General features: G+C 38.4%; 2 protein-coding genes across 7 annotated transcripts in view; both read right to left on the bottom strand.

Annotated features, from left to right (window-relative positions):
- The window catches only part of LOC130599782 (gamma-aminobutyric acid receptor subunit rho-3-like), a 220289-nt gene that overhangs the window by 103177 nt on the left and 92204 nt on the right, over positions 1-24908 (bottom strand). The gene's annotated exons all lie outside the window — the stretch shown is intronic.
- Positions 1-24908, bottom strand: part of DCAF6 (DDB1 and CUL4 associated factor 6) — an 89343-nt gene that overhangs the window by 22081 nt on the left and 42354 nt on the right. For 2 of the 6 annotated variants that reach the window (XM_057410536.1, XM_057410537.1), the window contains exons 11-16: positions 23853-24005; positions 18172-18231; positions 11940-12045; positions 9318-9433; positions 1997-2080; positions 1500-1821 (exon numbers count right to left, since the gene is read on the bottom strand). In XM_057410536.1, the coding sequence (XP_057266519.1) occupies positions 1500-1821; positions 1997-2080; positions 9318-9433; positions 11940-12045; positions 18172-18231; positions 23853-24005 (841 nt within the window). The remainder of the gene's footprint in view (positions 1-1499; positions 1822-1996; positions 2081-9317; positions 9434-11939; positions 12046-18171; positions 18232-23852; positions 24006-24908) is intronic. The other 4 variants (XM_057410539.1, XM_057410541.1, XM_057410538.1 and 1 more) reach the window with 3 other exon arrangements.

The raw sequence follows: 24908 nt of genomic DNA, 5'->3' as shown, positions 1-24908 counted from the left end.
TCTTTCCTATATAGTAAATTTAAACTGCTAGAGGAAGAAATCTTGCTGCACATAAAGGAGGAAAAGAAGCATGTGAGATGAAGTATAACTTCATCTAAAATATCCTCACTAGTGGGAAATTGTTAACAGCTATATGATACCTGGAGGTATCATTCTTACTACATTACTATGAAGATTATTACATCATGGAGACAACATAAGGTGCATGAAGAGAACCTAAGAATCCTGCCTGAAAACAACGTGATTAAAATTGCACGTTTCTTTCACAGCTTGCTTTTCAATTATTAGATCATAATAAATATTGGTGGTGTAGTGGAAACTAGTTCTGCCATTAGGTATTTACCTACAATTACTTAGTATTGCGTGGAAAATTCATGGATTATGATGGAATCTGTATATACTGGCTTTCATAAAAACTGTCATTTCTTGAAGAGAATTACTCATGAAATAAGCAACCACTGACTTATTTTTGTCATTACTGACAATGTAGTGGCTTATGATTTTTTATTTTATAACTGCATATTAGTCAAAATCTTTTCTAAACACAACTATAAAATTCCTTCTGATTTTTTAATGAATACATATTGTAATGCTTCCTGTAAGGATTCTGCATTGCTAGCATAAGAAATTACTATCAAGATAACACTGCCTTTGAACAGAATAGGAGTAAAGGTAAAGCATCTGACACTATGTTACATAAGACCTGAAACAAGTAAAGGAGGTATTCTCTTAAGTCTAAGAATAAAGATGTTGCTTAAATAATTATTACAGCTTTTACAAAGTCCAAGTATCAAATTTAGTGAACAAAGGTATTAAACCAGCAACACCAAATCAGGGGTTTACTGAATGATCAAGCAAGTATGTACAGCTATATTTTACAAGGGGGAAAAAAAAAAAAAAAAAAAAAAATCAAGCTTACTAAATGTGTCTTTTATTAATCACAACAACCAGTAATCTTTTTGTTTTACTGCTGTACATTGTGATATTCATTAACCAACAAAAGAAAAAGTATTAAGAGTTTCTCCTTCAGAAAAAAAAAATGAATGAAAAATTGAACACATCGCTCTTAATGTATGTATTACAGACAAACACAGCATTGCTGAACAACAGTTACAAGCTCTTGCTTTGCTGAAGAACACCTAAGGTAGGGTTAAAAGAACATGTACCTGTGTGCAAATCTATGAACTTTCTGTATTTCCCACTAAAGGGAGAATGTTAAAAAATGAACTACCAATATTTAGCACTGGGGTACTCAGCAGGCAGAGAGCAGGTATTAGATCTGTAGGAACTTGCCTGCCTAGGGAAAATATAGTGATATATCTCTTTCTATATATATCAATATCTTACATATTGGCAAATTAGACTCTGCCATCAATCTGTTGGCTAGTTGTCAAATAATAATTTATTTTATTTAAGGATATAAGGCATGGGTTTCTAGATATTCCATAAATAAAAAATAAATTTTGCCAAGCAGTAACAGCAATTGGTATTCCCCTAACCTGTGTCCTGGTCCTCCTCGATACCTTGCCCCTGGGATCAGAACAGGATCATCATCACTATCATCAGTTTCTTGGAGAGCTGAGGTCCTAGTAGAGGACTCATCTGGAGGTGCAAGCCCTGAGGATTCTGGGTGTGGCTGAGGTTCATTGTTTACAGCAAGTGAGTTGGCAGTGGATTCAGTACTTTGACTTGACATTTCTTGATTCACACTTTTTTCACAGGAGGCTGCTTCCTCTACATTTCCAGAGACATCATCAACACTGGGGTCATTTTCTTCTGGATGGATTCCAGAATGCTCAGGACCAGGTTTATCCGATACAGCTAACAGAAAATATTGGGGAAAATAAGTCACACCATTAATGATTCTAACTTATTTCAGAAGACATTATAAATGATCACAGAAGTTAAATTATGCATATAGAGATTATACTGAAAATTTAGTTTTTCATTCTCTACTTCTTCATGTAACTATACTTGAAAGAGTACAGATACATACATGCTTCTGTCGTCTCTACAGTTTCATCTGTAGTTTTCAGTTCTTCAGCACTTGCGTCTTCCTTGGGAGATGCATCAGGAACTCCTAAATTAAACAACTTTATAGTAAATCACAATTTCATTTAGATGCACATCTATAACATAAGCAAATCTAAATGATACTAGCACTCCTAGATACTAGATACTAGGACTAGGTACTAGACTCCTAGATCAATTCCTTCCGAAGTCCATGTATTATTTTACTGTAATCCCAGATATCAATCTGATACTCATAAAAGTCAGTGTATAGATATAAATTGATCTAGTTGCCCAGGTGAATATACTAACAAAGAAAAAGAAGTATTTATTTTTTTGTCCTTAATATACTTAATATCTTATGCTATGAGAACTTTAGCTGCTGTCCTGGGTTCAGCAGTAGCAGTCATGTTTTTTCCTTTGTGTTAACTGGTGCAGTGCTGTGTTTTGACTTCTAGTTTGAGAGCAGCGTTGGTGAAGCCGATGTTTTCGGTTAGGGTTGAGATAAGAACAGATCTGACTGGATTGATAGTCACTCGTCACAATGCTGATTTATTGGCTCTCAAGGTTTTTCCTCTTGATCTCACAGTTTCAGTATACCATATCTTACGTCCATCCGGTATTGGCTGTATTAGTGTTTTTCAAGTGTGGGGCTTGGGCTAAGGTTTTTATCCCATTGTACTTTATGGTAATGACTTGTAATACAATAGAATCATTGATCATGAAACTGATCTGGTTTATGTTCCCAGTGTGGTCACCACCTTTATACTTTGGGAGGTATATGATGGAGGTGCTTAGCAATTACACATCTTTTTTCTCCTTCTCAGGTGCTCAACCTGTGAAGGAGACATCCTTTTACCCTCCTAGTCGTCCCCCCCAGACCATTTACATTTGAGAGTTTTGAATTTTTTAAATGGCCTTTTAATGCTGTTGAGACTTGTTTACTGATGGTGATGGGAATCACCATGCTAACACGCATACAGAGTGTGTTTTGCCCACTACTGATTTCAAGAGTTAAGCAGATTCAGGTTTGGGTCTTGTCTGGGGTCAAAAGACGATGTAGGAGGACCGAGAGATTTTCCCAGAGGCTGGACAGCCATGAGTGGCAGGGTGTGTGGGATAGTATGGGCAAGTATCTAGGTCAGTGGGCCCCTCCAGTATTTTGGAATTTCACTACCGAACAACTGCAAAATCCAGAAGAATTAGTAAAACACTTAAATGAGGTGTGTGGTCATTCTGGCCATACCAGAGATGGACAAATCACGGCAACGTGCTGGGGCTTGGCCTATGCTTACAGGGCCTTGTTCAACACTATCCAGCACCTTCAAAAGGAAAAGAATATCGGCGGATTTGAGGGCAAAGCGACAGTCGCTACTCAAACTTTGGCTGCAATGAACTGCGCAGCTACCCCAGTGGCAAGTACAGCAGCTGCTCAAACTTCAACTGCAACAGACAGCGCGGTTACCCCAGCTCCAAGCACGGTAGCTACACCACCCCCAGCAACAAGTACAGTCGCTACTCAAACCACAGTGATAATCACTGCAGCCAAACCAGAGGACCAATTCGTACCAATATCAGTTGCCCCTGTACGCAAGAGAACAAGCAAAAAGGAGGCAAAAAGGGTGAAGCGAGATGAAGAACCAATGAATTCACCACCCGGTCCAGAATCTGATCAGGAGTCATCATCACATGACGAAGAAGAAGAAGAAGAGGTAACTTCTCGACCTCGAACCTCAACCGAGCTGCGGAATATGCGAAAAGATTTTACCCGTCAACCAGGGGAGCACATCATCACCTGGTTACTCCGATGCTGGGACAATGGGGCCGATGGTCACGAACTAGAAGGTACAGAAGCCAAGCAGCTGGGATCACTTGCTAGAGAAGGGGGAATTGACAAAGCAATTGCAAGAGAGAAAAAGTCCCTCAGCCTTTGGAGGAGGCTCTTGGCAGCTGTGAAAGAAAGGTTTCCGTACAAGGACGATGTTACGAGTCGTTCGGCCAAGTGGACTACTATAGACAAAGGCATCCAGTCTCTGAGGGAATCGGCCATCGTAGAGATGATCTATCACATCAAGCCGAATAACGGGGATACACCTATAGATCCAGATGAAGTTGAATGTACACGACCCATGTGGCGAAAACTTACACGGAATGCACCGTCATCATATGCCCATTCATTGGCAACAGTGACCTGGAATGACATAGTACCACTAACAGTGGATGAAATGGTTCATAAACTCCGAGAGTTCGAAGACAATCTCACTCCTTCCATCATCTCAGCTGTGAAAAAACTGTCCCAGGACCTCGACAAATTGAGGGACGATGTATCTGATTTATCCAGCTCCTCACGTGTACCAACACACGTCTCAGCTATTAACAAAAGACGTCCTATTATTCAAGAGAGGAGATACAGAAGGTATACGCCACGGGGTACCCTATGGTTTTACCTGCTGGATCACGGAGAAGACATGACAAAGTGGGATGGAAAACCTACTTCAGCTTTGGAGGAACGGGTGAGTGAACTGAAGAGGGGAGCAAGGGCCAAGACTGATCGTCCCATGAGAGCTACGGCTTCAGTCTCTGGTGAGCAGTTTCCCAGATGGAGTGGAAGAGCTGATTTTACTCCAGCTCCTGTGATAACGAAGAATAATCCCTTTCAACACGACTTAAGTGTCCAATGCTGTGACGACCATTAGAGGGGCCCTGCCTCCAGCCAGGTGGAGGTAGGGGACAATCGGATTTACTGGACTGTGTGGATCAGATGGCCTGGCACATCAGTCCCACAGAAGTATAAGGCTCTAGTAGATACCGGTGCACAGTGTACCCTGATGCCATCAAGCTGTCAAGGGGTGGAACCCATCTATATTTCTGGAGTAACAGGAGGATCCCAAGAGTTGACTGTGCTGGAGGCTGAAATCAGCCTGACTGGGAGGGAGTGGCAAAAGCACCCTATTGTGACTGGTCCAGAGGCTCCATGCATCCTCGGCATAGACTACCTCAAGAGAGGGTACTTCAAAGACCCAAAAGGGTACCGGTGGGCTTTTGGTATTGCTGCTTTGGAGACTGAGGAAATTGAGCAGCTGTCCACCTTGCCTGGTCTCTCAGAAGATCCCTCTGCTGTGGGGTTGCTGAAAGTTGAAGAACAACAAGTGCCAATTGCGACCACAACAGTGCACCGGCGGCAATATCGCACCAACCGAGACTCCCTGATTCCCATCCATCAGCTGATCCGTAGACTGGAGAGTCAGGGGGTGATCAGCAGGACCCGCTCACCCTTCAATAGCCCCATATGGCCAGTGCGAAAGTCTAATGGAGAATGGAGACTAACAGTAGACTATCGTGGCCTGAATGAAGTCACACCACCATTGAGTGCTGCCGTACCGGACATGCTAGAACTTCAGTATGAACTAGAGTCAAAGGCAGCCAAGTGGTATGCCACGATTGATATTGCCAATGCATTTTTCTCCATTCCTTTGGCAGCAGAGTGCAGGCCACAGTTTGCTTTTACTTGGAGGGGTGTCCAGTTCACTTGGAACCGACTGCCCCAGGGGTGGAAACACAGCCCTACCATTTGCCATGGACTGATCCAGACTGCACTGGAACAGGGGCAAGCTCCAGAACACCTGCAATACATTGATGACATTATTGTGTGGGGCGATACAGCGGAAGAAGTCTTTGAGAAAGGGAGGAAAATAATCCAAATCCTGCTGAAAGCCGGTTTTGCCATAAAACGGAGTAAGGTCAAGGGACCTGCACAGGAGATTCAGTTTTTGGGAATAAAATGGCAAGATGGACGTAGACAGATCCCCACAGATGTGATCAACAAGATAACAGCAATGTCTCCACCAACTAATAAGAAAGAAACGCAAGCTTTCTTGGGTGCAGTGGGGTTCTGGAGAATGCACATCCCAAATTACAGTTCGATTGTAAGCCCTCTCTATCATGTGACCCGGAAGAAGAATGATTTTAAATGGGGCCCTGAGCAGCAACAAGCCTTTGAGCAAATTAAACGCGAGATAGTTCATGCAGTAGCCCTTGGACCAGTCCGGACCGGGCCAGATGTAAAAAATGTGCTGTACACTGCAGCTGGGGAGAACGGTCCTACCTGGAGCCTCTGGCAGAAAGCTCCAGGGGAGACTCGAGGTCGACCCCTCGGCTTTTGGAGTCGGGGATACAAAGGATCTGAGGCCAGCTATACCCCAACTGAGAAAGAGATACTGGCAGCGTATGAAGGGGTTCGAGCTGCTTCGGAAGTGATTGGCACTGAAGCACAGCTCCTCCTGGCACCCCGGCTGCCCGTGCTGGGCTGGATGTTCAAAGGCAGGGTCTCCTCTACACATCATGCAACTGATGCTACATGGAGTAAATGGGCTGCACTAATTACACAACGAACTCGAATAGGAAATCCCAGTCGTCCAGGCATTCTAGAAGTCATCATGGACTGGCCAGAGGGCAAAGATTTCGGAATGTCACCAGAGGAGGAGGTGGTGCGTGCTGAAGAGGCCCCACCATATAATAAACTGTCAGAAAGTGAAAAGCAGTATGCCTTGTTTACTGATGGCTCTTGCCGTATTGTGGGAAAGCATCGGAGATGGAAGGCAGCTGTATGGAGTCCTGGACGACAAGTTGCAGAAACTGCTGAAGGAGAGGGTGAATCGAGTCAATTTGCCGAGGTGAAAGCCATCCAGCTGGCCCTGGACATTGCTGAACGAGAAAAGTGGCCAGTACTTTATCTCTATACTGACTCATGGATGGTGGCAAATGCCCTGTGGGGGTGGTTGAAGCAATGGAAGCAGAACAACTGGCAACGCAGAGGTAAACCCATCTGGGCTGCTGCACTGTGGAAAGATATTGCTGCCCGGGTGCAGAACCTGGTGGTGAAGGTACGTCATGTAGATGCCCATGTACCCAAGAGTCGGGCCACTGAGGAACACCAGAACAACCAACAAGTGGATAAAGCGGCTAAGATTGAAGTGGCTCAGATGGACTTAGATTGGCAACATAAAGGTGAATTATTTCTGGCCCGGTGGGCCCATGACACTTCAGGCCATCAGGGCAGAGATGCAACATACAGATGGGCCCGTGACCGAGGGGTGGACTTAACAATGGACACTATTGCCCAGGTTATTCATGAGTGTGAAACATGTGCTGCAATTAAACAAGCCAAGCGGTTAAAGCCTCTTTGGTATGGAGGACGATGGTTGAAGTATAAATATGGGGAGGCCTGGCAGATTGACTATATCACACTGCCACCAACCCGCCAAGGCAAGCGCCATGTGCTTACCATGGTGGAAGCAACCACCGGGTGGCTGGAAACATACGCTGTGCCCCATGCCACTGCCCGGAACACTATCCTGGGCCTTGAGAAACAGATTTTGTGGCGACACGGCACCCCAGAGAGAATTGAATCAGACAATGGGACTCATTTCCGGAATAACCTTATAGATATTTGGGCCAAAGAGCATGGCATTGAGTGGGTATATCACATCCCCTACCATGCACCAGCCTCTGGGAAAATCGAACGGTACAATGGGCTGTTAAAAACTACACTGAGAGCGATGGGTGGGGGAACTTTCAAGCATTGGGATACACATTTACCAAAGGCCACCTGGTTGGTCAACACCAGAGGATCTGCCAACAGGGCTGGCCCAGCCCAGTCAGAACTTTTACATATTGTAGAGGGGGACAAAGTTCCTGTGGTGCATATGAAGAATTTGCTGGGGAAGACAGTCTGGGTTATTCCTGCTTCAGGTAAAGGCAAACCCACTCGTGGGATTGCTTTTGCTCAGGGACCTGGATATACTTGGTGGGTAATGCGGGAAGATGGGGAAGTCCGATGTATACCTCAAGGGGATTTGATTTTAGGGGAAAACAGCCAGTGAACTCAATTGTATACTGTTGCCTGCTGTGTAATGCTTTTATAGCCCATCAACTAGATGTCTCCAGGTCACCAGCGACTGGCCCTGACTTTCCTCCAGCCATCATCCCAACAGAGAATGAACTTGGAACATCATGGACCGAATGGACTCGGCAGCATTATAGGGATTGGTCCATGCACTAAGAAAATGATTTTTTTTCCTCTTGGTCTGTATGTATATGGATGTATATATGTGGGAGAGCGATGGTGTATTGAAAATGTGGGATCTGAGCACGACGTGAATGGTATGGAATAAGGGGTGGATAATGTCCTGGGTTCAGCAGTAGCAGTCATGTTTTTTCCTTTGTGTTAACTGGTGCAGTGCTGTGTTTTGACTTCTAGTTTGAGAGCAGCGTTGGTGAAGCCGATGTTTTCGGTTGTTGCTAAGTGATGTTTACCCTGACCAAGGACTCTGTGAGGCTCATGCTCTGCCAGGGAGGAGGGGAAGCTGTGAGGAAGCAGAGACGGGGCGCCTGACCCGGGCTAGCCGGGGAGGTATTCCATACCACAGCACGTCATGCCCGGGGTGGGGGGTAACTGAGAGTTACCCGGAAGGACAGGGGCTTCCGGGTGGAACTCATTTTCTTGGCCGGTGGTATCGTATTCTCTTCCCTTGTTATTTTCCCTTATCATTGTTTTAGCTGATAGTAGCGGTGGTGATTTGTTGCTGGACTGTTCTTGTCTCAACCCGTAGGAGTTGCACTCTCTCGATCCTCCTCCCCGTTCCTCCGGGAGCGGGGAAGGGGAGAGCCCCGGTGCAGGGGGGGGGGGGGGGAGACGGACACGGACCTTGATTGTTGTTAGCTCGGCACCACTCACTGGGAGTGAGTGAACAAGTTACCTGACTGGGTTTAAACCACGACAGCTGCAAAAAAAAAGCTTTAATAATGTTGAAGCAGCTGATTGCTTACTGAAAACTATTATTTCTGAAGACAGAAATTGAGTTATCCCTTTATTGAAAGGGATTTAAGAAGACAAAGATTTTGCCGGAACCAGTCATTTGCCTTTTGGCAATAAATTGAGCAAGACAACCATGTGTGACAAAATAGTGTGAAAGCTTGAAAGAAATGTAACAAAATACCTAGTATTCATTTATGACCTCAAAATGCAGTTTTCTATTTTTCTATACAAATTGGGGCAGCGTACATCTTTAAGAAAAAAGAATAAGGGTTTTAGAACTGAAGAGAGGACAAGTTTATTTTCTTTATATTTATTTGCAACTATTTCAGATTGGTACCTTTTTCTTTCCTAAAAAATTTCATGTTCTATTATGGCTGTATTCTGCCTTCATATGCATGTATATGAGAAACCCGTTTTGCTCAATGGTAGTCAGGGACATACAAAAGCAGAATTTTTACCTTAGCATTACAGAAATAATGCTGTATCTTACTTGTTTCTTCATCTTCAGGCCCCGATTCTTCTGCAGCTTTTGTTTTTACAGAGTCATCTTGGCCTTCAATTTTGCAATGACTTCCACTTCCTCTAGAGCTTGAATTTGTGCTGCTCCTGGCAACATAACATGTAAAAAATAAAAATGAAATTTAGAAAGAATATAAATAGATGAGATCTTTACAGTAGCACAGCCTACCCATCATCACCATTCTCACTGAAACCTCACAATTCAATAGCTCCTGGCAGCAACTACAACTAACAACCTTCACAGCAAAATCAAAATTTTCTTTTATTATGTCCATCACTACTCACCCCATATTCCTCTGCATCACAGAACCTTTAAAGGATTTGTTCATTGCTTTTCAAAATATTGTTAGAACTTAGAAGGATTTACACTATTTACACTTTTTTTTACAAGCATAAGTGTTCAAAGAACTAAAGTCATTACAACTGTCGCTGAGCACTAAGGCATAATCTTAACCAACCCAATTTAAAATCTGATTCAGATAAAATTCTCTAGGTATATTCATTCCTGTATGTTTTGAGGCATTTTAATTTTTACTTCAGTGTTATTTTTCACACTAGCGGTTATGTGAAAAAGATGGTTTTGAGAGAGCCAAATAACATCCTGCGCTTTTGTTGCATTAAGCCCTACAGTCTGATTCCATAGCAGGTTTTCTGTTTCCCCAGTTCCCTTCATAACCCTTCGTTAAATCCCTGCCAATTTGAATCAGTTTTCTTGAAAGCACGACAAAGTTTGCACACAGCATTCTAAGTCACAAAGCAAAGCAGAGTTGAGCAGCAGCACCAGCAATTCTCATTCTTTGCTGAGGTTTCCCAGCTGGTAACATCTAGGATCATACCTGCCCTTCGAGTAGCTGCATTAGATTGAGAATGAAGTGACTGGTAGGTCCATGTCTTTCTGCATTTAATTTTCACAACACCTAAATTTCAGAGCAGATTTTTGATGTTTGTCCTCAACTGCATCATTTTGTTATATGGAACTCCATCCTACTTAATTATTGTATTCTTTGGAACAATATTTTTAGTTAGCCTCTGAACTGACAATGCCATGCAACTCTGTTCCACTACAGAATGCTCCTTCTTCTCACTACCCACATTAGACTACCCACTACAAAAGCTTCATTAATTTAGTTTACCACTATGTTCAGTTTCTTTATTGATCTATCACCACCTTGAATAGAAGTTCATAATGCAGGAAAGTATCAAATACTTTATGGAAATTCAGACAGTTTTTCTCTATTACACCATGTACATTTCTATAACCCATTATTCTGTCAAATAAGAGGTACTGAATTACGTGCATTCTACTTCCCCAATTTTAATCTATTTCCCATGTTCTGCTTATTTTAATACACTTTTCTGTCCTAAAGCCTTGAATATTGCTACCATTAGTCTGAAAAGATCATGATGTTTATTCCTTCATTCTCCTTTGATAGTATATTTGATGCTTGTCATTCACATGGTGCTACCCTTTGGCCCAAGAGATTTGGTAGAATACCTGCTATTAGACTAATATGTATGTCAAGTTAAGTTTTAGTAGTTTTCACTACTAGTAGTATTTACTTCCACAATTACAGATTTTTGTAACAGGTAATTTTCCTGTCCCTAATCTACATTTCCTGTTCACCCTATTTTTTCTTAATATTGTTTCTGAGGCAGCTGTTCATGCACATTTACCATCTTCAGCATCACTTATGTCATTAACTGTTTAAAGTGTAAAATGCAATTTTCAAATTTTGTTCTAAAATAAACACAGAAACAAAGTGTCAATGTTTAATAATATTTGTTTTCTGTGATACAGTGGTAGTAATATTTTATTATTACATTAAAAAGCCCAACTAGAACAAATAAGCAAAACATTTGCAAAATTCTGTCAAAGCTTGATTTGGTCTCTAAACAGAAAAAGAGTCTGATAAACTGGTTGAACATAACTGTTGTAGTATTTCAGATATGAAAACATACAGAGCCCTGTTTAAAGCTTCCGAACTGCTATGGGCAAGGTGTATGTTTTATGTCTACAGCCACAGAACTTTAAAGTAACTAAATCTGGTGGGTTTGGTTGGTTTTTGTGTGTTTTGTTTTTTTTTTTCTCCAGCCATGTAACAAATGCAGCAAGCATTTCTACTCACTATCTTCTACAATAATTTTGAAAACATAAGCAAAGAAATAGAAATAAGAGGAGAGAAAATAAAGATTGTGCTTGTTTTGGGAGATCCTGAGATGCTCTAGTCATAGACTTTGATATAAAACCAAGTCAGTCAGGCCAGTTAGCCCCAGGACCACCTTTCTATCACTGTACTACCCTACTAAGATAGTGAACACTGATTTTATGCCAGAGTATGATGAAGATAACATGTTTCAAATTAAAAAGATTCACAGTATCACAAAAAAAAAAGCCACTCTTTTGCATGAAGGTTTAATGTTAAAGTATGCCCTTTATGTTCTGAATGTATTAACAACTAAAGCCATTTCAAATTGTCTATATACACCTAAAAATATAGATATACCATATGGAAAAATATCTGTATCTAAGACAGACAACTGTTAGTGATATGTGCTGATAAATAACCAATCAGAACCAAAATTAACTTCTTACCACTCATCAGTGAAGTCCAGCTTTATCGTGCTTGTAGTTGTTCCTTCTGTACTATAGTGCAAACTTAAAACTGGTTCACCCGCTCCTGTTCGTGGCTTATCACTCTCTGTAAATACAGGGTTGATAAAGTTTGGATTGCAATCAGTAATATAAATAAAGCTGTTATAATTCTGAAGATTCATTTAATTATCTTAACAAAGGCCAAATGTGGTAGTAACATGTAGTATATCAATTTAAGAGCTCTTACAGCCCAAGCAAAATGTTAAAAAGTTTCAGAGTAAACACATTAAATTTGCAATGCTTTAAAAATGGTCTAAAATGATTTGTATTTATAAGAGCAAACAAAGAAGATGCTGGTAAACATGCAGGTAAATAAAATTGCAGATAGAGGCAGATAGATATTTTTACACACAATATTATCCTTTATCAGCAGATCCCTTTTCTATCAAGTATATTAAGAATGTAAGTGTTTTTGGAAGTGGTATTCAGTCTTTTTTTCTCATTAAATACATATATAAGATTATGAGATCTAGACATAATCAGTCTAGAAAAATCACTACCCTCTTTTTTTTTTCCTTCTTACAAACTAGTCAACTACAAGTATCTTTAGATCTGCTTTAAATTGTCAGCTATTTGTCATAAAACCACTGTAAATTCATGTTCTGAGAGCTTTGGGTTTAAAAAAACCTTTCGTATTATAGCAACTGTAAGTAGAAAGGGAGTATTTGCAAAATGAACTATCCACGACATCCAAAAGCAACAGAAGTGAATAAAATAGAAAACCACTGCAAGTCTCCCAAGCATCTGCTGCATATATAGTTTTAAGGATGTTCAGTGGTCTACTTCAGAACAGAACTGTTCAATGATATCTATCCATGCACCACCCTTGAATAGAATGAATCACCACAGCCTATCTATATGCATGGCATAGTTGCCATTAATACTGAAGATGGCCTTGGGCAATACTAAATAGTTAATGGAAAGTACCACCTGTTTAAGCCTCACTACAGAGGTGCCATTCTCTCAGAACTCAGTTAGGAGAGTTTTCTTAGTATTAGGCATCACTCAAATGACTGCTAATTAGACTATGTAGTCTCACTTGTCATGAATGCTGAACCTTTTACCTCAGGACTGTCTGGGCAAAAGCATACCATATTTTCTGTCATTTACAGAGTACAGAAATTTGACTACAAGTATACCTGCAGTACTGATAGCACACAGACACTTAGAATACAGAAAAAGCTTTAGATCATCTTTGGGAAACATCAATTAAAATCTAACATTTAAGCACAAGCCTACTAATTCCCCCACTTATTAAAACAGTAATGGCTATGATACTACCATAGAATATTTATTTTTAAAAATACAATTAAATTACAGGATTTATGAAACATAAGCATTTAACCAAACAATCAATGCTCATATTTTTTAATTGCTGACAGGCAGAAGCCTGCTCAGAAGATGAGAGCAGTGATCGGCTGCACCAAAGAACTTTAAATATTTATTTCTACATATTCTGAAGAGGAATCAAATCAAAACAAAACCAAACCAAAACACAAAAAAACATACAAAAAAATAAAATAATTTTATGTGGATGAGGATTAACCAATTACAGCCATGACCCTAATCATACATAGGGCATAGACCTCATTCTATGCAACAACAAGATCATAGACTCTCTAAAATAAAGGTTCCAGTTCTACTTGTTTTAAGAGTAGAGCAAAAAAAAAAAAAACAAAATAAAACTGATCAAAAGCAAGTTTTCCATTTCCTGAAATACACTGAGAAAGAAAAGAAACAAATGTCAGGAAATATTCTAGTGGCACATGCAGATATTTCTGGAAAAAAAATTACATGCTCTTTCTCAACTAAACAGGTGCTTTCTCTATTTTTTGGCAATCTATCCATGAACATCTTTTAGTATAAACTTCTGTTCAAACTTTGAGCATCCCTTCCTAAGCAAATACTGATCACTCAAACATACTGCACAAGTTATCAGGAGCTGGACACTGAAAGAGTAAAAAATAACATAGCTGACTTTTCCTTTCTTTCAATACGCACTGAGAAAACATATCTTTGAATTGGGAACCCAGGCAGGTAAAGAAAAGCAACTTCCTGAATTGTCCAAGACAGCCACCAAACAATGACTACACTGTAACTTGATACTGCTATGCAACACTTGCTCCAGCACAAAACTAGTTAATATTACTGACCAAAGTACCTAAAAATCACTACCCTGTAATGAAGCTAATTGACTATTAGGCTTGTGTTATAAAGCTCAGATCATATTATCGTAACAGTGCTTTCCTGTCTTAAAATCTTAACATGACTGTCCTCTACACTTACTGTAGAAGGAGTGCTCGTACTTATTCACACTCAAAAAGTCAGAAGAATTGGTGTAAGCAAATTTAAGCAAAGAGGACATGGACTGAGAAATTATTTTTACAAATTTCTGGAAATAGTTGTTAAACTATATTGTGTAATAACTATCTACAATAACGTGAGATACAATTTGGATTGGGTCAGTTTCTTCTTTTAACTAGCTTTTAGTGCACAAAATCAAATACTAGTAAGAACAAAAAACTTTTAAGAAGACAGATGAGACAAGAATCTGATAATAAACCACAATAGAATTAGTTGTGTAGCTCAGCATTTTATATTAATACTGCTAATGAAAGCTGAATGGAATCCTCTGTGAAGAAATCTAGTAAGCTTTGCCTACATAATTGAACAATCTTTTAGAGAAATCACATAAAATCCAGAAGTCCTGAACTCTGTTTTCAAGAACAGAGTTATTGCCAAAGACTGACTAGATCATAATGAAACAGGGTCCTCTTTCACTACTAGTTTCACCCCATCAGGCCAGATCTACTTCACATTGATAAAAAAAGAATGAAGGGCAGAAGAGGAAAAGTTGTACAGCTTCTGTGATGTAGAGAGAGCTATTGCCAAAACCATTGATCTGACTGCAAACTCCAGTAAGGTAAGAATTGTTCCAAGAGAAAGTGGTAGCCTGTCAATGCCTTACTGAACTCTATTAGAAATTCCTCAAAAATACCCTGAAAATTTAATGTGTTTGGCTGTAAAATCTAAGTAAAGATACTATCAACAACTTGTATTCTTATCTCATAAGCAACCCTGTTCTAGAACAGACACTCCCAAGAACAGTCTGTTCTCTAGGTACCTACAGAAGGAAAGTATTTTTAATCTACCACCCTTAAAACTGAAGACAAAATTTCATTCATAACCTTATTAAAAACAAACACGAAACAAAAAAAAACCCACAACCAGCAAACCCCACTCATACACACTGAAAGGAATACCGCGCATACACACATTTTCCCCTTAGAAAATGAATTTATGTAAGTGTAACTTCACAAAGATTGAGTCTCTTAACTGCAAAGTGGTAAGTGCATAAAGCCAGTTTAATTAGGTAATGCAATCTGTAAACCTAACATTGTAAGGAACTTTAAGCTCATTTCCCACGTCTCAAATGCTGCCCTATGCACTTCTGTATTTGCAAACCCACAAGAAGGGGATGGACAACTTTTCACAAAAAACTTCCCAAATAATTCCTATCCAGCACTAACCATGATCTCATGAGAAAATCAACTTTGTACATTCTGAAGATAAGGTTATGTTCTTGGTGAAAACAAGACAGTTACTTCTGAGGGAAGAAAAATTGATCCAAAGAGGAGAAAATAAGCAATGTATTTCAGAAATTAGAAATTCTCTGGGAAGGCTCAGCACATGAAAATTCATCAGAAGCAGCTCAACTCGAAGGAGAGGGTGGAGATCCTTCTGTCTAGCGAGGAATAATGACTGAACAATGTCACACAGATACGAGTCAGTATAAGGCACAATGACTAAGGGAAGACCAAAAATCAAATAATTGGATGGACCAACCTAACCTACAGCCCAAGGCATACACTCACTTTGTCTAGATGACTCCTACAATAATCTGATGCAGTACTGCACTTCACTGAAGAAGGCAGCAGTACAGACCATGCTGTGAACTGCACAAACCACAAGTCTGAAATTCTTGAGCTTGTACCTGCAGAGCTCACTATAGGTCTGGAAAGCTCTATATGCAGATCAACACTCAACCAGTTTATCTGACTGGGATGCAGAGCTAAGTAACTGGGACACAGTGTGCCAATATAGGTCCCAGAACTTACAGTACTGCTCATGAGGAACCAACTCTGCCACATCTGACAAACCAGCTTGTTCTGAGCCAGATCAAGTATCTATAATGTGGCACTAAACAGTCTGGTATGGACATTGCCATAACGAATTACCAAACCCCCGTACTAACTTGGAGATACCTAGAAATATATCAGTAATCAGTATGGCTTCTATGTATGTAGGAAGAAGCATTACACTGGTGTGGGATGCACACACACATTTGAACTTCAAAGTTACTGAGCTAGCTCTCTGGCTTCAGGTTTCCTCTTTAATCATAATTCAGGCATAACCTTACAGTCATAACACTGCCTTCACACAGCAACAAATCTAAAAGCTAACCTTCTGTTATTACAAGCACAATAAAAATAACAAGTGTAGAGCACAGTAATCCACTTGAAATAATTTTGTCAGGATAGGAAGGACTTACAGCTTCTGCTGGACTGTCACAATAATGGTATTATAAATTTATATCCATGTGGTAAATATAAAAAAATCTTTAAACCCATAAACAATCTTAAAATGCAGATGCCAATAAAAGAGACTGGTCCAACAGAAGACAGCTGATTCAGTACCAAATTAAGGAAAGACAGGAATTAGAAATAAGAAGCACTTATATATAAAAAGAACTGATAGGACTTCCTTCATTAACTAGAACTGGTATTATTTCCTTCATTAGCTACTTACACTTTTTTTGAAATTTCTATTCAAATATGTATTGAAATTAATGCAGTTTAACTTAAAAAAATCCAACTTGATTAAATCCAACAGCAAATTACTCCTCTGGTTATTACTTAATTCATAACTTCATGGAACAGTTTATCAGTTTTCCAATTTCTCTGCAGTGGTAAGAACTTCAGTAAACATACAGACTTTCTGTGCTGATTTTTGTTTATTCTACTCTCGTCAAATAATACTTTATTCTGAGTTAAGAACAAAGAGTATAACTTGGCCACTAATTATAATCAAGTTTTCTAGCTATACCTGGCTATTAGAGTGATGTAGACTACTGAACCATGTATAATTGGCAAATTTATACACTGATATTTAAGGGTATTTCATCACAAAATGTAATCCCATAAAATTAATATATTTTGTCAATATAAAACACAACTTGTTTTTTTTTCCTAATGGTCTGGCATCTTAAAATAAATAATAATCTCAACAGTTGCTGAACAATTTTTCAGAAATGGGATTTCAAAGCAGCATTCTAGTTTAGAATGTGAAACACGATGAAACAGCCAGCTCCTTTGTGGGATTTGATCTATTAAATCTCTACAAAGACTACTTATGGAAGTAAGCATAATGCAGAATGTATGGAAATCTATTTTTAAATTACCATCTATCACTCATTAATTATTCAAGCATAAATATTCACTACAAATGACGTTGGTTCAGCTGGTATAGGGTCACCTATGGCGCACTTCACTGTTTACAATTTGGAGACTGATGAATAATGGGCAGAGAGAGACCTCACAAGCATTCTTTCTACTACCGGCCTATAGAGTATCTACAGAGAAACACTAATACTTATTTAGTATAAGGGATGTTGGACAACAGGTTACAGAGGTAAGATGCACCCAAGACCAACAGGCGCTCTTGACTTAAACTGTATACAGGTATAACAAAGCTGCACATATCTCTTGCATAAGATAAATTAATCTGGCATTATATGATTTAAGGTGACTTCAGTCTTAATATTTGCACTTTGATCCAAGAACAGCCATTCAGAAAAAAGACTGTTTAAAGAATTCATTTTACTTTGCATTTTGAAAAAAATATTCTAAATGTCAGTAGAGTACACAAGACACTTACAGTACCTCCACTGAACGCATTAACAATAAAATGGCTTTTGAAAACAATTAACCTTACTCTGTTACTCATATTGGGAATTAAATAATTTATGAGTGTCCAGCAGATCTGCTTATAGAATTCTGTTTTATGTAGATGAACAGCATTTTTACACTGTTTATCATCATGAAAGGCAATTTTAAAAGGAAGCATTGCAATCAACTATGGCTGGGTATAGTGTATTTCCTGTCACACGCACCCTGTTGCTCATGAAGTGACATGGATCCAAGCTGTTTGTTAACCACAGAAGAAGGAGAATCTGAAACAAAAACGAGATTTCAACTTAAAATATAAGTAGCAGAGAACTGCAGAGCAATGTCATGATCATATGTTAGTTTAAAATATATAAAAAGCAGCAATACAAGGAAGCTTTGGGTTTGTTTTATGAGCAGCCAGCCATATTGCACTTTCTAGGCGTGACAGAAGCAAAGCCACTTGTGTCAAATAATTATGTATTACTTTAGGTAGTTATTGAAAAGCTTGAAGTTTGCTGAAATGTCAGTAATAAAAATGCCTGTCTGTTACCAAAGATTTTACTACATCGTTCAAATTTCTAACATGTCAGGAAAAACCCTGAAGAGTCATGACTCCTAAAGCCTTTGCTTTAACTACCAAATGACGCTAGTATTTCAAACCATGTGCTAAACGTATATTTCAGAATATTTATACTTCAACATGAATTACTCAATATGTAAACCTATAAGCATAAAATGAAAGAGATGAGACTATTTACAGATATAACAGCATACAGCCTGTGATAATTCTACATTCCTAGATGATATACCTCTGTAGGATCTGAGAAGATGTTTTCATGAGTTTATCACAGTACTAAACTAGTCTTATGAAAATCATAATCACCGGGGGAAAAAAAAAACAAACAAAAAACAAACAACCCAAAAAACCCCCAAACAACAACAAAATAAAACTAAACCCCCAGCAGTCAGTGCATTTTTTTTGTACTGGACATTACCAGCTAATAACTATCACCAGCACTGCATTCATTGTACAGATAAATGATAGGCTCAATGTTCAACATCTTCTGTACGTCTATTTCCCTTGTCACCTCTGAACACAAGATAATACAGAAGTAAGATCTCAAAATAAGCTGATGTACATAAATTAATGCAGTATTTCAAAGATACTGGCTAGGCTACATATCTTGCTTCATTTGTTAATCTTCTGTTATAAACAAATACAAGCTAAACTAAAAGGATTCAATATTTTGTATTATAAACTGAGTCATACTTGCCACTATCACAGCACACTGAAGGAATTTGAACATAAATTTAAATCTACACAATGAAAGTAATTAAATAATAACACACTCTCTCCTACAGGAAGCTCACTTCCAGGTTTGGGCCAGGATCATCAGCATGACCTATTATGTAGTATAGCCATAAAAACTGCTAAACTGACAAAGCTGATTTAGATGATCTCCAGAGGTCCCTTCCAACCCTAATGATTCTGCGATCCTATGACTTGTAACAATATATTTCACTTTCCAAAACTGAAGAGTGGTTTTCATATAATTTCTAATTTAGAAATGAAGTATTTACACTGGATTTTTTTCAGTGGAGTAGTAAACCACTTTTTAGCATGTAAACTGGAGCAAAACACTAGTGTATAAATGCACCACGTCATTATCAACTTGTATTCCAGCTGACTCAGCACAGGAACTGGTATGCCTATCTCAAAGGCCAGCTGGCTTTGATCGCTGACTCAGAGTTATGAAACCTGTGATTGGGATTAACTTGTATCGAAAGTGCTAAAGGGAGGGGAGGTCTTGGACAGCAAGCTGAGAAACACTGCAGAAGACAGCAATTCTCAGTCGCACTCTCTTCTTGCAATTCAATTCTTTCTATAAACCTATATGTCCTTTCTAAAAAAGTGTATCATGCCACCAAACATTTTATTTGGCTGGAAAACCTAATTGCATCAGCTCTTTAATTCAGACCAAGATGAACAGAAGAAATATGACTGAACTAACATACTTTAATTAAAAATTTAAGAAATTACGTTTACTACCCTTATCAGCACTTCTAAATTTTATTAAGACTTAACATTATACAACAGTAACTAAAATGGAAGTGTGTTTTACCATGTTTATCATACCATTACAGTAAGCAAAAATGAAAAATTTTCTAGGTAGCAGTCCATGCCAATGTAAGCTTAAACTTCCCACACTTCACTATTATTTTGATGTCTTCTTACACCTTTGTGAATGCATTTCACTTGTAATATGAGAAATTTTAAACAACATATTCCAGTTAACATGGTTAAGAGCTCAGTTTGTAGAAACTGTAAACTCAATTTTTTTCCTTTCTCAAGTGATCTGAAGCCACAGATCACCAGCACCCCTTGAAGTGGCACTGCAGTTTAGAACCCCACACCTCAGGCGGGGAAATAAACATGAGCAGGAAACCAGCCTAGAGAAGTTCAGGTAAATGCCTCTTTTTTTAATATATGGCTTTGTTTTGTAAAAATTCTGAAAATGTACTTTCATCATTTCTGATAAAGCTTTTGAAAAAAGTATTACCAAAACTGTGCCATATAGTTAAAAAAACAAACAAAAATCCAAACTCTTACCTGAGCCTTCATAGGCTGGGTCTACATCCCAATGCAGCTCACCACTGGTTGTAATGTCACCAGTACATTCTAAACTGGAACACCACTTAAAGAGGGAACTGGAGATTCAAAAATTTGGGGAACCTCAAACAGAAAATAGAAGATAATTTTAACAACAGTTACATGCTGAGGGATCTTCCTATAGGGTGGGCAATAAGCATCTGACTTCATCAAAATGCTAGCATGCCACCTCTACTGTTTCGGTTAAAAATCCACCTACCTCCTTATATAACATCAGCACCAGCGTGACAGTCAGGTCTGAAGCAGTGAGACCCAGTTTTATAGTCCTAAACATGGTACATACAGTGGACCTTAATCTAAGAGATGAAACACTTGTTTTAATAACTAGGAATAATTGCTTTGCAAAGTGAATGAGTTCTCGAGTAGGTATTCTGGACTTCAAATAGACACAGTTCTATATCTGGGTGTTTCCAAAGAATGCAAAGAATCTAGTAATAAGAAATGCAGTAATTCCCTTGTTCTTTGCAGAAAGCTTTAAGACAGAAATTAAGGTCCAACTTGTTCCACTGAAAGACACTGACTGCGTAGTTAGGCCAATGTGCATCACAGGTTCTGCAATATACTAGCATGCACATGTATGTATCTTTATTCCACAATAAATGCAATCTAAATCAAATTAATTTTTCCTCAAAGAATAAAGGTTCACATTACTTCATGTTTTTGTGGGTGAGATTACGCACACTGACTGCTACAGAAACACCTGATGCACACTGATCTATAATACTTAGTTTTATTTTCCACTTCAAGATCAGGTGGTTCATGTTTCTATAACTTCTCAAATTGCATTCAATTCACTTGAAGTTCTCTAAAAGAACAGTGATGTAGGTAATTGTGATGCACATACAGCATATCAGCACTGGGCAGAGCAGCAATAACAATAGGTTGAAAAGTTCCACCTTAATTGTAGCTTGCATATAACACTCATTGTTTTATACTGCCTGTGATCTGAATGGTATGAAATGCCACAAAAATATAAGTCAAAACTAGTCTTTGTTGGAGAAAGTATATAATAATAAAAATAAGCCAAACAAAACCTTACCATAGTTCCCTAATTAAATTGTCTAAGACACAAAAAGCTGAATCTGTTCAATATCTAAGCAAAGGCTTGAAGACTATGAGACCTGATACATACAGCATATACTGCTTCCAAAATTCAACCAAATTTACACAATACTTAAGAGTTATCCACTAAAACAAACTCTTTTTGTCACATGAGTATGAAATATCTTTTTCATCAGTCACATCAGCCCACTGTGAATCATTCTCAGTTAATGCATTTTTACATTCAAGAACAAACTTTTGACCATATTTTTCTAAATAGTGATGATTAACTATTACAGAAACAGCTTACAAATCCTCATGTAACTATTAAAAGTCCTTACTTAGACTAGGAGACAGAATAACTACCACATAGCCTAATTTTCTATTAAACCTGTAAAATCTTTCAGCTCTTGACATTCTCTACCGGTAATTTCTTACATGGCTGAAGTATTTTTTTCTCCAGCCTGTGTCCAAAGCTATAACTGAGCTTCTGTGATTGCAAAGATAAGGATTAAGAATGAAGTGGCCTTAGTCTCACACTGAATTCCCCCCAGAATTGCGAGTATAAATTATACAAGTTTTACCAAAGCAGGGATTGAGAACTTGCAGCCCTGGTCCAGAGGCACTGATGCCATTTCACATACTGGCAGACACATTTTGGGGTAGAATTTTTGTTTGAAAATTCACAACTAGTATGTACTTGAAAACTAAACATCTGCCTCAAGACAGAGCAAAGACAAACCCTGCAGGGGAAGAAAAAAAAAAAAAAGAAGAAAAAAAGAGATATTGTCTCTTTTTTAATTTATTATTTATTTATTATTATTTAAAATTATTATTTAAAAAAAAAAAAAAAACAAAACCAAAAAACCCAAACAAACAAAGAACTTCTTCCTTCTACCACATTTCTGAAAACACTAGCTTAGCACAGGGTTGGAAAACAGCTGCCTCTATGGAGAAGAAAGAGATCAAAATTTTGCAGCTCTGGTTGCAAAGAAACACACTGCAGATAAATATATTCCAAAAATGAGCCTTGGGAGCTCAGAAAAGAAACAAACCAAATCATTTGCATACAAAGAAATGAGTGAATACAAATAATATTTCCATGTCCAGAGTGCAGAAATCAAAAAAAGTTGTTTTGCTTGTTCTCCTCCTACAGGTAATATGGCTGCCATTCCTAGGATAAGCACAAAGCCCTCCAAGGATTTACTGTTTTCCAAACATTTTGAAAACTCACTGTAGAATTTGCTTGTGTAGGAAGTTATTCAAAACTTGGTAACTACATATTGTAATTACAGCACTAGCCACTCTTTCATCAAACTGTTCTGTAAGGCTCCAGATAAATGGATTGAACCATAGCAAGTTAAGCTGTGAATGTATGACACAATCCTTGTAAGCAATGTAGCCACACTTCAACTGTCACAGAATTTATGTATAGAAGAAACATTGCTAGACATTATTTCCCAACACAAAATATGCTGATATTTCACAAAGCATGCAGCTCACTCATCTTTACATGCTACCATGACAAAGTTCACTTCAAGTTTATGCTTTTGGGTTTACCTCTTTATTCATATGCATGCTTCTACCCTAACTTTCACAAACATGTCTCTTTAAACATCTCCAAGACTTTCTTGTAGTAATTTTTAATCTCAACAGGAGAAGGGGATGGAGAAAAGTTACTCTTTTCAAAAGAGAAGAGCACATCTGGAGACTTTGGCTTGCTAACACTACGTTCACTATACTTACTGTAAAGCCATTTAAGAGTGCCAAAATTCTGTTTTACTGAACTGTTATCCTGATTTAGAACATCTGCTAAACCAAAGCCAAATCTTAAATGTTGCTATCAGATACAGTTAACACCAAAACACAATTTCAAGTGTATAATAACTTTAATCAGGATACAGCAATTTCTTGCTCAACTGCTCTAAAAAACATTGCATATACCTGATGCCATGCACTCAGGAAACTTTCTCTGTTTAGTATCATTTAGCTATATAATCCAAACATGTTAGGTAGATGAAAACTGTCAATATGACTCTTTCCCTAACCATGTGATGATAAATACCACCACATGCAAGGTAAGAAAAGCAGCAAATGCATTAACTGTCTTGTTCTGGAAGAGGAGCATCACAGCAAACAGCAGCACAAACTGTAGCTATGTTAGCTGCTTAAGAAACCTTGACAAATGACAACCTGATGTCTGAGGGTCCTGTGAGGAGCCCTGATCAGAAGAGGACGACTGTGGAGCTGAACCCTCAGCTAGCTCTCGCTGTCTCTGTTCTGCCTTCTTAAGCCTCAGTCGCTGCAGGCCCCTACGGATTATAGCTAACTCGGGTCCCATTAACTCTGACAAACAGGAAGGGGGGAGAGGAAGATAAAAAAATAAAAAAAAAAAAAAGCATGTAAAAGAAAGAAGCATTGAACATACAATATACAGAACAGGGAGGAAAGGTGGGGGGACTGACCAAAGAGAGAAGCAACAGAAACAACCAGAAATTATAAAACAAAATATTGAAATTGTTTTCCTGTTTCTAAATGCGTAAGTCACAGGATTCAAAAGTTTAGGATTCATGTCATACATCTCCCTCCCCATCTCCAACACTTAAACCATTTAACAGAATTACTTAACAAAAATAGATAGATCCCAACTGATTCAAAATAAACCAAACAACAGAAGCACTCATTTTCATGTTCCTACACACATAATAAATGAGAATAACTATGGCATAAAATTATGCCACTCTGGTCTACAGATAAGTTTTTAAAATGAATGCAACAGCTTTCTCTGTGTGTATGTGTATATGCATGTCAATACAATTTTGATTAATAAAAATAAAAAAGCAAAAACCCACAATGATACCCTGTGAAAAAAAGTAAACTGGGATTATAGAAATTGGTGGCAGAACAGCACCTAACCCAAAAATACACTTTACTATGAACACGTTTTTTTATTTTAGACATTCCCAGTGGGTGAGAATTCAAAGTCTGGAAACACTGTTAAGCAGTTCTACAGAGAAAGTAATATATTGGATCACAAACAATATGGCATCAAGGAGATTTGCTATGAATAATTTTCATGTGCTATGAATATTTAGGGAACTTAGAAATTCAAACAGTGTAGAAAATGCTTTTAAGGAAATTTCAATAACGTCTAAAATTGCAGTTTTCGGTACTTGCTGCTGATTCAGTCCCACTCGGTGCAGAGACAGTTACAACTTAAGATGTAAAAGGAATTACAATTCAAAATGT

Source organism: Pezoporus wallicus, unplaced genomic scaffold (assembly GCF_028554395.1).
Source record: "Pezoporus wallicus isolate ANWC-B61680 ecotype Strahan unplaced genomic scaffold, APGP_CSIRO_Pwel_v1 contig_229, whole genome shotgun sequence".
Taxonomy (NCBI): Eukaryota; Metazoa; Chordata; class Aves; order Psittaciformes; family Psittacidae; genus Pezoporus; species Pezoporus wallicus.
The sequence above is the reverse complement of the archived record's forward strand: the minus strand, read 5'-3'. Positions and strand labels throughout refer to the sequence as shown.